Consider the following 14,354-nt stretch of genomic DNA (forward strand, 5'->3'; position numbering starts at 1 on the left):
TACAGACGTTATATATTTCTCTGAGCCCTAGTACGACAAAATTGCACAGAATTATCAAACTAAAATCATGTAGAGTAAATTTTGATTCAAAGTAAAATTCAATTCCGAGGATGTCATTTGATTGAATGTCATCGAACCACACGCCTTCATAATGTATTCATTCAAGCGTCAACCCTTTTTACCATCAAACACCAATTGAACAACATTAAAGTAACAACACGCATTTTATTCCCTTTGTTTACTTTATTTATCCAGGAACCTGAGCATCACAGTTAAGCTAGTTAGTCTTTTTGTAGAGATCACTCCTGTAACACCCCCCCCCCCCCCCACCCCCCAACACCACTCCCTGAAAAAAGCAGTGATTCATGCGGTTCATTCATGCACTTGAAAAAAGATTAAAGGAGTTCGGCCTGAAAGTGTCTCTACCACAGTTCCATCATCTGCTCTAAGGAAATCTGCAAGTCCATAGATGACTGCAGTGAGGTCGCGCCGTTTGCCACGGCCATCATCTTCAGATTCTCCAGCGACGTGAGAACCACCTGCAAAGCCAAAAAGGGCAAATGAGAAAAATGATTACTGAAGTATGTGGATAGACAAAACTGAAAGACTGTTTTAAACCATTCAGATTTGTCAAGTGCCAAACTGACAGCCCACTAGTGAATTCCTAGTGAATTGTATGACTTGATGCTCAGATTTTATTACCAGCAGTGAATCAACAAATCTGGCAGTTCAGTTAGAGTTGTCAGAGAAACGAACTAACTTCTGTCCCCATCTCCTCAGTAACACTCCTTCAGGACAAGCTGCATCACACCATCTGTCATCACAGCATGGCCCTGAATGTTATTCCTTATTTATTCAACTTCAGCGCTGTTGAATTCTCGGCAGCATAGCTCGGACAATAGTGCTGGATGTACTGTAACTCAACTGATTTATATTAACGTGCACGTCCTGTATGTTATCAATTCTACAGTAACAACTCATTCACAGGGACCTCTAGGCTGGAGGTGCCACATAATCTAAGCCTCATAATAAACAAATTAACAAAACATGCTGTCCTTTAACAAAATGTCATAATTCATAGTGTGAAGTTTTCTTTATTATAAGTAAAATTTGTTTAATATTTATGAAGGAGTCTCCAGTGCCAGTGCTTTGTAACAATCAGTAAGTTTTATGGAGAGTCTTTCGTGACCTTGGTGTTTACGCATTGCGGTTGCTCTGTGACATGACAAGCTATGTTTTTATTAACTAAGAGATGCAAAAGCGATGAAGGAACGACTGTTTATCGCTGCTGTAACATTAGTGATAACAGAAACTGAAATGACTTGTGGACGTTCTACAACATTAAATGGAACTATGAATGGTTCAAAAGCAGAATGTGTTGTTCTTTCATAAATGAAAAATTGGAATCATTGGAAAATCACCGTGGCATAAGTAGAATAAAACATGCATGTATGAATGTAAAAAGAGTGAGAGTCTCTTCATTACCTCTACCATGATCAACTTCTTCTCCCATGGTTTGTTCTTGGGGTCAGGCCATTGTTGTCCCAGAAAGAAATAGAGCGAGTATGAAGGAGACTGTCCACGGTTATGAATAAACTCGATCAAGCCTGGTGGAACAACACAAAATCTGGCATTAAACGACATTTTCCAACAAACGTCTACTACAAGGAAGAAAGTCTGATGCAAAAAAGAAAATAATAATAATAGCACACTACTGTATATCTGTAAATTCTTGAAATTAGAAACCCTCTGGGGATTCCCCTCATTTACTGGTGTATAAAATCTAAGAACGTTATCTGTGCATCTAATATAATGTAATATAATCTGCACGGCTACGGTAGACAGTTTTCCTCTTGTGATATCACATGAAATTTATTACATATACATTGTAATGCTATAATAAAAAAAAAAAATGAAAAAGTGTTTGGACATATCAGTCACACAGATTAGTTTTTAGATTAAAAAGCGTTGGGGTGCGACAGAGACTTTTTACTATGACAAAATATTTATTGATGGCTGCCAGAATGAACTTTGACAAGTATTACAAAGAACGTGTTAACAATCGTCGATCCCACCTTTAATATTTCAAAGACGTTTACTCACCTGACACAAAGTCTCTAAGGGAATAGATGGACTCGGGATTGTTTTTGGAGAGTGCTCTGGGTGTGGGGCTCTGCTCATGTTTGTCCAGTCCCCAGTAAATACGAGTGTCTCCCCAACGATAACCCAACAGCATGCTGCCCTCTCGCCTCACCTCCAACCCACCCAGGTTATTCAAAATCTCCTGGGTTGTCTGGGCCTGGGTCTGGTCCAGTATTATCTCTGTGCCGGGGAGCTCCACAATAGCGAGCGGGCTTGCCACTGGGTTAGGGTTGCTCCTAAAAAGAAGCACAGGATTCACTCATACTAGCGAATTAGTTCAGCCACATTGCAAATATCATACATTTTTGTTGCTAAATGATTTAAAAAAAAAAAAAATAGCTGAAAAATAAATCAATAAAAATAAGCTGGCAAAATACCTGAAATATTTTCTAAAAGTTAAAATGAAAAAGCATAAAGAGTATTAGTTGAAATATGCGGAAAAGAATATACCAGATATTATTTACATCAAATCAACATTATCATTAAACACTATTAGCTGCACATCTACAGGAGTCCTAGCTGAAACAAAAGTAAACGAAATACGGGGTGAAAACGATGTACCAAACATTATGCATATGACCTTGATTATTTTCATGGATAGAATTCGGTGACATAGATTTACTGAAATATTAGCTGAGAGAATATATACAGTAATATATGGGACATTGCTCAGATATAAATGAGCTACATTATTATTTATGGACAATATATATATATACCAAAATAGCAAATTGCAAAGTCCAAAGTGAAACAAATAGGTGAAACATTACCTTCAAAAATAACCCAAATCATCTGATGAAAAATGAACTAAATTAACTAAATTAACGTTTGCTCCAAATTTGATTAAAGGGGGACTAAACTGTATCTGAAATATAATGTAAAGCAATGCTTTGTTACCTAAACACTAGACAGAAACCAGCTTCGTTCTCCACCACTTGATTTAACACCTGCTTCCCTCTGTAATAAACATTCACCATAAAATGGGTCCCAAGCTGGTTACAGCCTGAAAATAGACACAGACAGCCACAAAGATACCATCGCAAGACATGAGTTCATATCTGACTGTCACAGACTCAAAATCACTGTAATTTGTAACACAAAGGCAGATGCCATGCCTGAGTCATTAGAAGTGGACTGAACAGGCAATCCCAGCTTAAGATCAGCCTGTGGCAGGGGCTGTTGTGTGCCCATGAAGGCGCCCTCTAGTGGAGAATACTGGTCGAGAGCTAATGTGCTCTCAGCAGGAGAGATCTGTCCTGCACCAGCCACAGCACTGTGAGCTGGAGAAAAGTGGTGATTGTTTGAAGTTTCCTGAATGGGAAATGGAGCGTCACAGATAAGTTGTGCTGGTTCCCTCTGAAAGACTGGCTGATCCACAGGCATCTCTGTGAACAGAGGAATACCAAGTGTTACAGAGGAAAGTTTAGAACTTGTTTCCTGGCTTTTTTGTTTGTTTGTTTAGTTTATTTAAATTAAATATGAATCCAAGGGAGTTTCTTAACCAGTTAACACCGGTTAAGGTTGTGTTCATTTCATTCTGCCTTACTTGTAAGTGACCTCGACCCTGTACAGATGTGATAGACACATGTATTTCGCGTGATGCAATCACAACTGGAAAATGTTAAGCGCGGGTGTGAATGGAGTCCGTCATGTCTTGGAGACTCATTGTGGTCCATTTACATTACATCTTTATTTTTGCATTCCAGGACACTAAGGAACACTATCAGATCAAATATGCAAGAGTTTTCTCCTTCAGAGCGGATTGTTATCGATGCTGAAGAGGTCAGGAAGACATTTCAATCTACAAATAAGAGGAAAGCTGTAGGACCTGGATGGATGCACTCCGTGTCTCATAAAGAATTCTGCATATGAGCTGGCCCCGGTGTGACAACCAATTTATCAGCTTCTATACACACACATACTGTTCCTACGTTATGGAAAACGTCATACATAAAATCCCATGTCCAAAAGAATGCAAGGATTACAGATGTATAGCCCTCACTTCAGAAATTATTAAATGTTTAGAAAGAATACTGCTTAAATATCTGGTGAGCAAACTCAAGCCATGTCAATTTGCTTAGGTTGCACTACCGAAGATGCAGTGGCTGCTCATTTCAATTCTACAATTGAAGCGGACATCTTAAGAGTCAAAATTTGTACGGTTGGGTGTACATCCCGATTGGATTCAGTGGTATACTTCTTTTCTCACAAATAAAGTCCGAATCGTTAAAGTGAACAAACCCTTGTCATCGCACTGCAGGGCTGCGTTAGTTCTGCCATGCTTTTTACCTTGTACCACGACTGTCGTACTGACAGGTCTAGTAAATACATAGTAAAGAACTCTGATGATACTGTGTTAATATCTGTGTTAAGGGACTCAGAGAGCCCTGGACTGCACCAACAGTGGGGGGGGGGGGGGGGGGGGGGGGGGGGGTTGGTAGCGTGGTGTGAAAAGAATGCCCTTTTTATTAATATCAAAAAACTGAAGAGATTGTGTTTGTGTGTTTGGGTCAACATCTGACGCTTATATATTGCCTGCTGTTATACATAATGAAAATATCAGACAGGAAGGGACATATAAGTACCTAGGAGTAATGATAGATAATACGCTATCGTGGAACGATCATATGGACAGTATCTGTAAAAAGACAAGGCAGAGGATTTATTTCCTTCGGCGTTATTATCGTTATTATTCATTATATCTGTGATCATGAGTGTTTGACGGTATTGTAATTCCGTATGGCACATGAGCTCGTCTGTTAGTCTAAAAATACAACTGTTGAACCAAATAAAAAATTTGTTCAAATATTGTAGGTCAGCCTCTTGAAAAAGTACATGAAGTGTCCTATCATAAGTACCTCTTATGGTTGGCCAATAACATTGTTTCTGACCTGAATCATGTGCTGCCCAATGAAGTTGTACTTTCACCATCTAACCGTCGGTACAAGGTTAAAAAACAAACAAACAAATAAATAAAAATAAGAACTACACTAATTGGAATGTGTTTTTGTGTGTGTGTGCATGTGTGTGTGTGTGTGTGTGTGTGTTTTATGTACTTGTCTTTTTTCTGTATGTGATAGTAAAGGGTCAGTGATTTATGTAATAGTAATTGTGAATGAACACACTGTTACGCAAGAAAAATTTCAGACCCTGTCTGACAGTAACGTCAATAAATATCTATCTATCTTCTGGCAAAACTTCATTAAGGCATAGCATCATTTCTACAAACCCACATAATCAATTTTCATAACTTACAAACCCACATAATCTTTGATACATGCCTTGATCGCATCCAGAATCGACTACTGCAATAGCATTCTCGATGGCACATCATCCTAAATAAACTTTATGTGACATGTGATTATTGCTGTATGGTTTTATTGTGTTGTCCTACGACTATTTATTTACGTAAAGCGCCTTTGAGTATCTTGAAAAGTGCTCTATAAATAATAATAATAATTGTAATAATAATATTATTATTATCATTATTATTATTATTATTATTATTATTATCATTATTATTGTTATTATTATTATTATCATTATTATTGTTATCATTATTATTATTATTATTATTATCATTATTGTTGTTATTATTATTATTATTATTATCATTATTATCATCATTATTATTATTATTATCATTATTGTTGTTATTATTATTATCATTATTATTATTATTATCATTATTATTGTTATTATTATTATTATTATTATTATTATTATTACAGCTATAGAAGATACTGTTTTGCTTTTGTACCATGTTGCGCTTCAGTAAGGTGGTTAAAACTAAAACAAGGTCTAGGTTAGGAGGGTACCACGTTTCAGTATGGTAATCCTAATAAAGTGGCCAATGAGTGTAAAGGAACCAATTAATGTCTTATAATATATAAAGCCATGCGCAATATGTATGCCTAAATCTCTACTCTTATATAATTATAATGTAAACATTTGTTAGATCTTAGTTTATGAATCTTGTACCTGGTTGAGATTCAACAATGTTCAAATCCGCAAGGCACTGCCGCAACAAATCAGGCTGCGTGCTTCCATCTGAGAACCAAAACAGGACCGAAAATCCTATGATGAGTTTTAAAGAAAAAAATATACACACTACAAACAGAACGCATGCACACAGCACACTAACGGGAGTCGTCTTACCCGGAAACAACTCGTCTTCTCCCAGGTACAGGGTATCACCGAAAGAAATTTCACTCTAGCGACGAGACATGAAACAATAGCACAAACGTAATTTCAGAGTAGTTAGGACATAATACAAGTACAGGTATAAATTAAGGGAAAAGAAGATAAAGCGTAGGTATATCGGCAAAACTCACATTACACGCTGGTGACCCCTCGGTAGATGCTGAAGATAGTCAAAGACAAAAAAAGCAAAGAAAATCAGTACTATTTGTATAACTTGTCATTTCCATTTTGAGTATTGGTAATACATTTCTGCTGTAATAGGGTAAAAATGTCAGGGTGCTACATTTATGCTAATGTTTCTTTGGCCCCGTCTTTTTTCAAACCATTTGTCGCAAATACCAGCACATACCAGTTTGAACATCTACACAGAAAACATAACAGCAGTAGGTAGCACTATGGTAGAAAGCGATCGCTTAACTAGTAGAACTTTACAGGTGTGCATCAAGACTGTGACCCGATAAAAGTCAAGAGAGCACATGGTTTGTACTGTAATGCTGGTGATCTGAAGTCCCGCGGGTGCATTCGTGAAGGCGTATTAGGTGTTCATGCGGTACAGCGTAATAGATTTACTGCGTTCATTTATTCATCTTCAGTAACTGCGTTATTCTTGTCAGGGACAAGGTTGTTTAAATGACTAATTTTTAAAAATATTTTTGGAAAGAGAACCAAATAATAATTATTATTTATTTATTTTAAATCCAAACAACAATAATAATAACTGCAGGAACTTTCTGCAGAAATCCATCGTGAGTGAGTCGGATTGGGGCTTTTTTTTTTTTTTTTAAAGCAATTTTGTCAATTACAATACTCTTATCTATTCAGCAACTTTTTAGATTCTACAAGCTTGCACAATGGGTTGACCAGCAAAGAACCACGGTCTAATGCCTAGCACTCACGTTATACTAAGCTCTAATAGTTATCACCAACACTGTATTATCTATCCATCCATCAATCCATCCATCTTCTATACCGCTTAATCCTTTTCAGGGTCATGGGGAAACCTGGAGCCTATCCCAGCGAGCATCGGGCACAAGGCGGGGTACACCCTGGACAGGGTGCCAGTCCATCGCAGGGCACAATCACATACACATTCACACACCCATTCATACACTACGGACACTTTAGACACGCCAATCAGCCTACCATGCATGTCTTTGGACTGGGGGAGGAAACCGGAGTACCCGGAGGAAACCCCCGCAGCACGGGGAGAACATGCAAACTCCACTCACACAGGGCCACGGTGGGAATCGAACCCCCGACCCTGGAGGTGTGAGGCGAACGTGCTAACCTCTATTATCTAACACTGATGAATTACCAGCTTACTATGTTCTCAAAACTAAGATATATTAGCTAGCTATTCACAGACTATATACTGTTGAAAAGGTCACAGCAAGTTTCTGTTTCATGTAGAATAGACTGCAAAGTTGTTTTCCTGCTTTTTAAGGTGAACACTGTCATGCTGGAACAGGTTTTAGATCCAGTGAAGGGAAATTGTAAATCCACAGCATAAAAAGACATTCTACAATATCGTGGCGACGGTTTGGGGAAGAACCACGTATGGGTGTAATGGACGGTTGTCTACAAACTTTTGGCCATATAGTGTATGTGGAAAATTTCTGACAGTAGTTTCCCAATCAGGGCTGCATTTATTATAATTCCAAGAGTTAAAAACAAGAACTGTGTTTTAAAAAAAATCCAGACATTTGTTTTTATACACCAAAAAAATGTGGAACTCATTATACTTGTACAGTCCCAGATTACATTTTATGAAACAGTTTCTAAAGTTATTGTTTCTGCCTGTGCCCTGTACACTAAAACCAAGAAGCAGCTCGAACCATAGGGAAAAACCCAAGTTTGGTTTAACCAAGTTACCACAGTACTTCTGTACCGCTGTAGTGTGGCTGACTCAAACAAGCACTTCTAACTGCACTTCTATGACTTTTTAGTAGCATTTCTATGCCAACAGCAGAACAAATGAATTCATGGCTGCAAACTGACAAACAATAAACAGATAAACAGTATTTGAGGGAAACAATTGAATTCCCCTCTATGTTTCTAAATGATGGTATGAAATTCAAGCTTCTTGCCATGGCTAAAATATTCAATATTCAATATGTTATTATTGAATTTTGAATGTATTCACAAACTATCATGCATTCAGGTACCACAGTATAACGTACAAGACGAGACATAGGCTCTGTACATACAGTGCAGCTAGACTAGCTAAAGTGCAAAAAAAAACAGGACGAGCATAAGATGAGAGGATTGTGCAGAGCTACAGTTTCAGAACATAGCAATGTTGCACCCTGTTTCATCCCCTTTCTCACCCCCAGAATGTGAGTCGTCTGGACACATGAAGATTTTGTGAGGGTTCGCGGCATCGTTTTTGTTATCTTTAACCATCTTGAAGCCTCGGGCTCTGAGAGCGCTGCGGAAGTTTCTTTTCCACACTGAGTGGTCACCTGGGATCTGGCCACTGGAGCCGGCGCTCGTCTGCGCCCATGCCTACGTCAAGAAATAAATAAAAAAATGAAAGGGACTTTATGACATAAATTCAACTAATAAAACTTATCAAATTTCATGACTTGACAGACAGTTTTGTGTTTGGTGTATGTAGCACAGCCATTGTGTTTAGTTGTGGCCCTCTTAGTGTCTTACTGTATAAGTGTGTGTGTGTGTGTGTGTGTGTGTGTGTGTGTGTGTGTGTGTGTGTGTGTGTGTGTGTGAGTGTGTTGTTGTTCAGTTGGTAGAAATTTTATTTTACTATCCTTTGACAGGCATACATCCTCATTCTGCTTCTTCTTCCTCCTGTGTTGTAGTAATAGTAGTAATAATAATAATAATAATAATAATAATAATAATAATAATAATAATAATAATAATATGAAATGGCACCAATCTGATACCGAAGAGCAACATCGGGCCAGTACCAGCAAAAAAAAAATGGTGGATCAGATATCGAAAAAAAAACAAAAAAAAAACACCAAAGAATTCATTCGATCTGACCCTGTAACAAATTTAAAAGATTGGAATTTTTTTTTTTCAGAACTGTAAATATTTGCATATAAAGATACCTAATTGTGTTTTTGAATAGGATTAATTTGCATTATATTTATACTTTATACTTTATTTATACTTAATTGCAGTTTACTTGATTGCTGCAAGAAATATGCTTAGCTATTTATTCATTCCTGTATTTTTAAGTGCTTCATCACATAAAATTCATCTTAAAGCTTTGTCGCTGTGTTGGAAAATAAAAAGTGGAATCATAGTATCTCCAAAAATAATCTTTATTTATGTAGCATGTTTCACAAAGTACATTTACATATAAAGGCAGGTTCATCTTTCAACTCTAACCTCTTAAAAGATTTTAAGGTTATTTATGATAAACTCATGAATTATACAAAGGCCATGACCACACAGAAATTACACAAAGTCCAGGAAATCGGCTGTTTCTAAAATGGCGGGGAAAAATGTGAAGAAATACAAAAAGAAAAATGTGCGTACCAACAGACAGCGAACCAAAGCAGTTTACCTTGAATATAAGGATGTCATCACTGTTCGAGTCCTGCCTCAAAGCGTGCTTCCAAGGAATGCTGAATTTTGTGCGTTCTTGGTTGACCCATTGAACGCCGGGATATCGTCCGCTATCAATCTGCTGCTTCAACCAGGGAATGAAGAGTGGTTTGGGCTGAGCCATTGGGGCAGCGTGTTGAGCTGAACAAATCAGTACCGTTGCAACACGTGTTGATATCTGGAGAAGTCAGAAATACGAAACAGTAAGAGTTAGGCACAAAATCTTAATCTTTCGGAGATATTTTACTCTCCTGTGGTTTTATAATAATAATCCACTATAATAATAATAATAATAATAATATATATATACAGTATGATGCAAAGATGCATTCAAAAATAATGAAATGAAATATTTCTACATAAAACAACACTATACATAGCGGTAAACAGCTTTTTTTTTCGTTTTTAATAGTAGTCTCAGGTACAGTTTGTTGCCGTTTTATAAGGAAATTGACTGGTACATTTTACTGAGCATCTTGGAGACTCTACCACAGCTCTTCTTAAGGCTTTGACTGTCACACTTGCTTCTTTTTTTTGCAGCAAAACCCAGTAGCCTTTATGTATTTTTGTCTGAAATGTAGTCTGTTATGTAATATGCTACTTTCTTTACTGACATAAAAACGTTTTTTTTTGTTTGTTTGTTTTTACTGTAGCATTTAATTTCTTGTTGGAAAAGTAATGTTTGGAAATCTAATATGTTTCTGTATAATGCAAAAGTCATGAAATAAACATCTGTAAAAAATGTGTACAAAAAAAAAAAAAGGTTCCTAAGACTTTTGCACTTTGCAGACTCGTGTCACGAGCAGTGATGGATAAACAAAAATGTGATTTTATATGTGTTGGTTAATACAGTGGTTTTCAAAGTGGGGGGCCACCAGGGGGCGCCAGGGGGGTCTCAACAATTTGGTGTGAAAAATAAATGAAAAATACATGATTTTCTCTTTCTCACTCACTCACACACACACACACACACACACACACACACACACACACACACACACACACAATCAATTCCTAATGTAATGTAATGTAAAGATGTAAGATGTAATTATTAATTAAAAAAATAATAATAAAAGGGGGATATATTCAGAAGTCTGTATTTTTAATGTGTTTTAATGATCTTGCAAAAGGGCGGCCTCAGTCAAATGTTAATGCCATTTGGGGGGCCTTGCCCTGGAAAAGTTTGGGAACCCCTGAGTTAATACGTCAGCATGTAGCCTAGCACATTTTGAATAGCTGCAACTATAGACTAGATTTATTTTGTCTCGAGTATCATTTTAGCCATTGTTTTATTAATTGGATTTTAAGATTCCAGTGGCATTTAATATAATTTATTAAAAATCATATTAGTTATAAAAATCCAAACCATTCACTGCAACTGTGTTTAAGTCTCCATTGATTCATTTAGGGCATTTCCTTGGATGCATTTGACATACATGATATTTTTAAAATGACAGTAAACAAATAAAAAAAATAGATTATTCATTGTAAATTATTGCAATATTACATAGTATAAAATAACACAAACAACTGTTAAACCTACTATTTACAGTAAAGTACTGTAAACGATTGTAAAGTACAATAAACAACTGTAAAAAATATTTGTATAAATTACTTGTATAAATTATTTGTATAAAGTATAAATTACTTTAGTATAGAATAGCATATAATCAGTTGCTCATATGGCTATGGCTTTCTTGTTTAAAAAAAAAAAAAAAGAGGCTGGAAATGGTTGCAAGCTAGTTGCATGAGTTGTGGTGGCTCACTGGTTAACACTTTGAGATACAGATCAGAAAGTTGCGTTTGACCTCTTTGAATACGACCCTTACCATCAGCTCAGTCATTTCCAGAATCAAGTGTCAGTCACTTAAAAAAAAAAAAAATCATCAGCCAAATGAGCAAATGTACTGGATTATACAATCAGATCCATAAGTATTTGGACAGCGAGACAATTTTCATAATTTTGCCTCGGTACACCACCACAATGGATTTGAAATAAAGCAATCAAGATGTGATTTCAGCTTTAATTCAAGCGGTTTAATAAAAATATTGCATTACAGCCATTTTCACAACATCTAGCCAAGTCAAGAACGCTCTGGAGGAGGGAGGCGTGTCAGTGTCAAGTCTACACTTAAGAGACGTCTTTATGAATGTAAATACAGACGGTTTACGGCAAAATGCAAACCACTGGTAATACTCAAGAACAGAAAGGCCAGATTAGACTTTGCTAAAAAATAATAATAATTATTATTATTATTATTATTTAAAAAAACCTCTTAAAAAAAAACCCTCACCTGTTCTGATGCAAGATACCAGAATTATAGGAAGAGAAGAGTATGGAGAAGGAAAGGAAGGGCTTGTGTTCCAAAGAATCATCTGTTAAACATGTGGAGGAAGTGTTATGGCATGGGCACATATGTCTGCCAGTGGAACTGGGTCACTGGTGTTTATTGATGATGTGACTACTGATAAAAAGTAGCAGCATGAATTCTGAAGTATATAGAGCTGTACTTTTTGCTCAGATTCAGTGAAATTCTGTAAAATTGGAACGGTGCTTTACAGTACAGATGGATAACGACCCAAAACATACATCAAAAGCAACCCAAGGGCAAAGAAATGAAAACTTCTTAAATATCTGATGACCTCAACCCAATTAAGCATGCTGTTCAATTACTGAAGACAAAAGTGAAGGCAGAAAGACCCACAACCAAGCAAATTAAAGCGGCTGCAGTAAAGACCTAGCAAAGCAGCTCAAGGGATTAAACTCAGCATTTGGTGATTCCCATGCATTCCAGATTTCAGGCAATCATTGACTGCAAAGGATTTGCATCCAACTAATATTTACGATTATGTTAATTTGTCCAATTACTTTTGAGCCTGTGAAAATCGGGAGACTCAACAGCTGTAATTCCTAAACGGTTAATGCAATATTTTTGTTAAACCCCTTGAATTAAAGCTGACAGTCTACACTTCAATCACATCTTGATGACTTCACCAAAGCCATGTGTACAGAGGCGAAAATGTAAAAAATTAGAGTACTTTATTGTAAATAGTACGTTTTAAAATAGTTCACAGTACTTTAATGTAAATAGCATGTGCTGTACAGTTATTTACAATACTTTATTGTAAACAGCCTGCTCTACAGTTGTTTACAGTAGAGTCTATATTTCACAGTTGTTTACAGTACTTTACAGCAAATAGTCTACGTTTTACAGTTGTTTACAGCGCTTTACAGTAAATAGTTTACGTTTTACATTTGTTTACAGCGCTTTACAGTAAATAGTCCATGTTTTACAGTTGTTTACAGTGTTTCACAGTAAATAGTCTGTTTTACAGTTGTTTACAATGCTCTACAGTAAAGTCTATGTTTTAGTTGTTTACACTACTTTACTGTGCATAGTGTACATTTTGCAGTCATTTCCAGTACTTTATTGTAAATAGTACGTTTTAAAATAGTTCACAGTACTTTAATGTAAATAGCATGTGCTGTACAGTTATTTACAATACTTTATTGTAAACAGCCTGCTCTACAGTTGTTTACAGTAAAGAGTCTATATTTCACAGTTCTTTACAGCAAATAGTCTACGTTTTACAGTTGTTTACAGCGCTTTACAGTAAATAGTTTACGTTTTACAGTTGTTTACAGTGATTTACAGCAAATAGTCTACGTTTTACAGTTGTTTACAGCGCTTTACAGTAAATAGTCTATGTTTTACAGTTGTTTACAGTGCTCTACAGTAAATAGTCTATGTTTTAGTTGTTTACACTACTTTACTGTACATAGTGTACATTTTGCAATCATTTCCAGTACTTTATTGTAAATAGTACGTTTTAAAATAGTTCACAGTACTTTAATGTAAATAGTATGTGCTCTACAGTTGTTTACAGAAATTAGTCCATGTTTCACACTAGTATGCTCTTGTTTATACAGTACTGGCAACCCTGCCGCTGTAAAAAAAAAAAAAAAAAAAAAAAAAAATGACAGTGTTTTTGTTTGTTTGTTTTTGTTCTTTTACACTGTACTTGAAGAATGTACAAAATTCAAATTGTCCACAGGTTCAGACAGAAGAGACAGGTGCCCGATGCGTGGTGTTTTGAAATATTACATCACACATGCATTCCTGAGGAATAACGAACACACCTTTAGGTTTAATTCTAACTTGTTAAAGGCTGTGGCCTAAATCACAAGCACGCGCGCTGCTTTTAAGCTTACTCCATTCGCCACAACTGGACTCGTCATTGATTTATTTATTTTAAAAAAAGAAACAGAATTATCTGACTTACCTCAGCAGGGGAACGAGGAGCTCAGGTGTGTGACTGAAAATGACTGAAGAGCTGAAGCGGAGGGTTCGGGGTAAACTCGGGGAATTCAGCCGGTTTGCACAGAGGGAAAGCTTTTGGGCGGGTCACAAATAGCTGCAACAGGTAGGGCA

The 14,354-nt window shown here is 36.5% G+C and overlaps 1 protein-coding gene across 1 annotated transcript; it reads right to left on the reverse strand.

The window, feature by feature from the left end:
• Positions 1 to 215: 215 nt before the first annotated feature.
• On the reverse strand, positions 216 to 14,354 carry irf3 (interferon regulatory factor 3). Its single transcript, XM_017483560.3, has 11 exons — positions 14,206 to 14,354; positions 9,881 to 10,099; positions 8,673 to 8,850; positions 6,477 to 6,505; positions 6,301 to 6,355; positions 6,124 to 6,192; positions 3,258 to 3,527; positions 3,040 to 3,145; positions 2,104 to 2,378; positions 1,486 to 1,607; positions 216 to 539 (listed from the first exon to the last, which is right to left on the reverse strand). The coding sequence occupies exons 2-11, from the start codon at positions 10,043 to 10,045 to the stop codon at positions 423 to 425; spliced, it is 1,386 nt and encodes a 461-aa protein (XP_017339049.1). The 5' UTR covers positions 10,046 to 10,099; positions 14,206 to 14,354; the 3' UTR covers positions 216 to 422.

Source organism: Ictalurus punctatus, chromosome 13 (genome assembly GCF_001660625.3).
Source record: "Ictalurus punctatus breed USDA103 chromosome 13, Coco_2.0, whole genome shotgun sequence".
Lineage (NCBI taxonomy): Eukaryota > Metazoa > Chordata > Actinopteri > Siluriformes > Ictaluridae > Ictalurus > Ictalurus punctatus.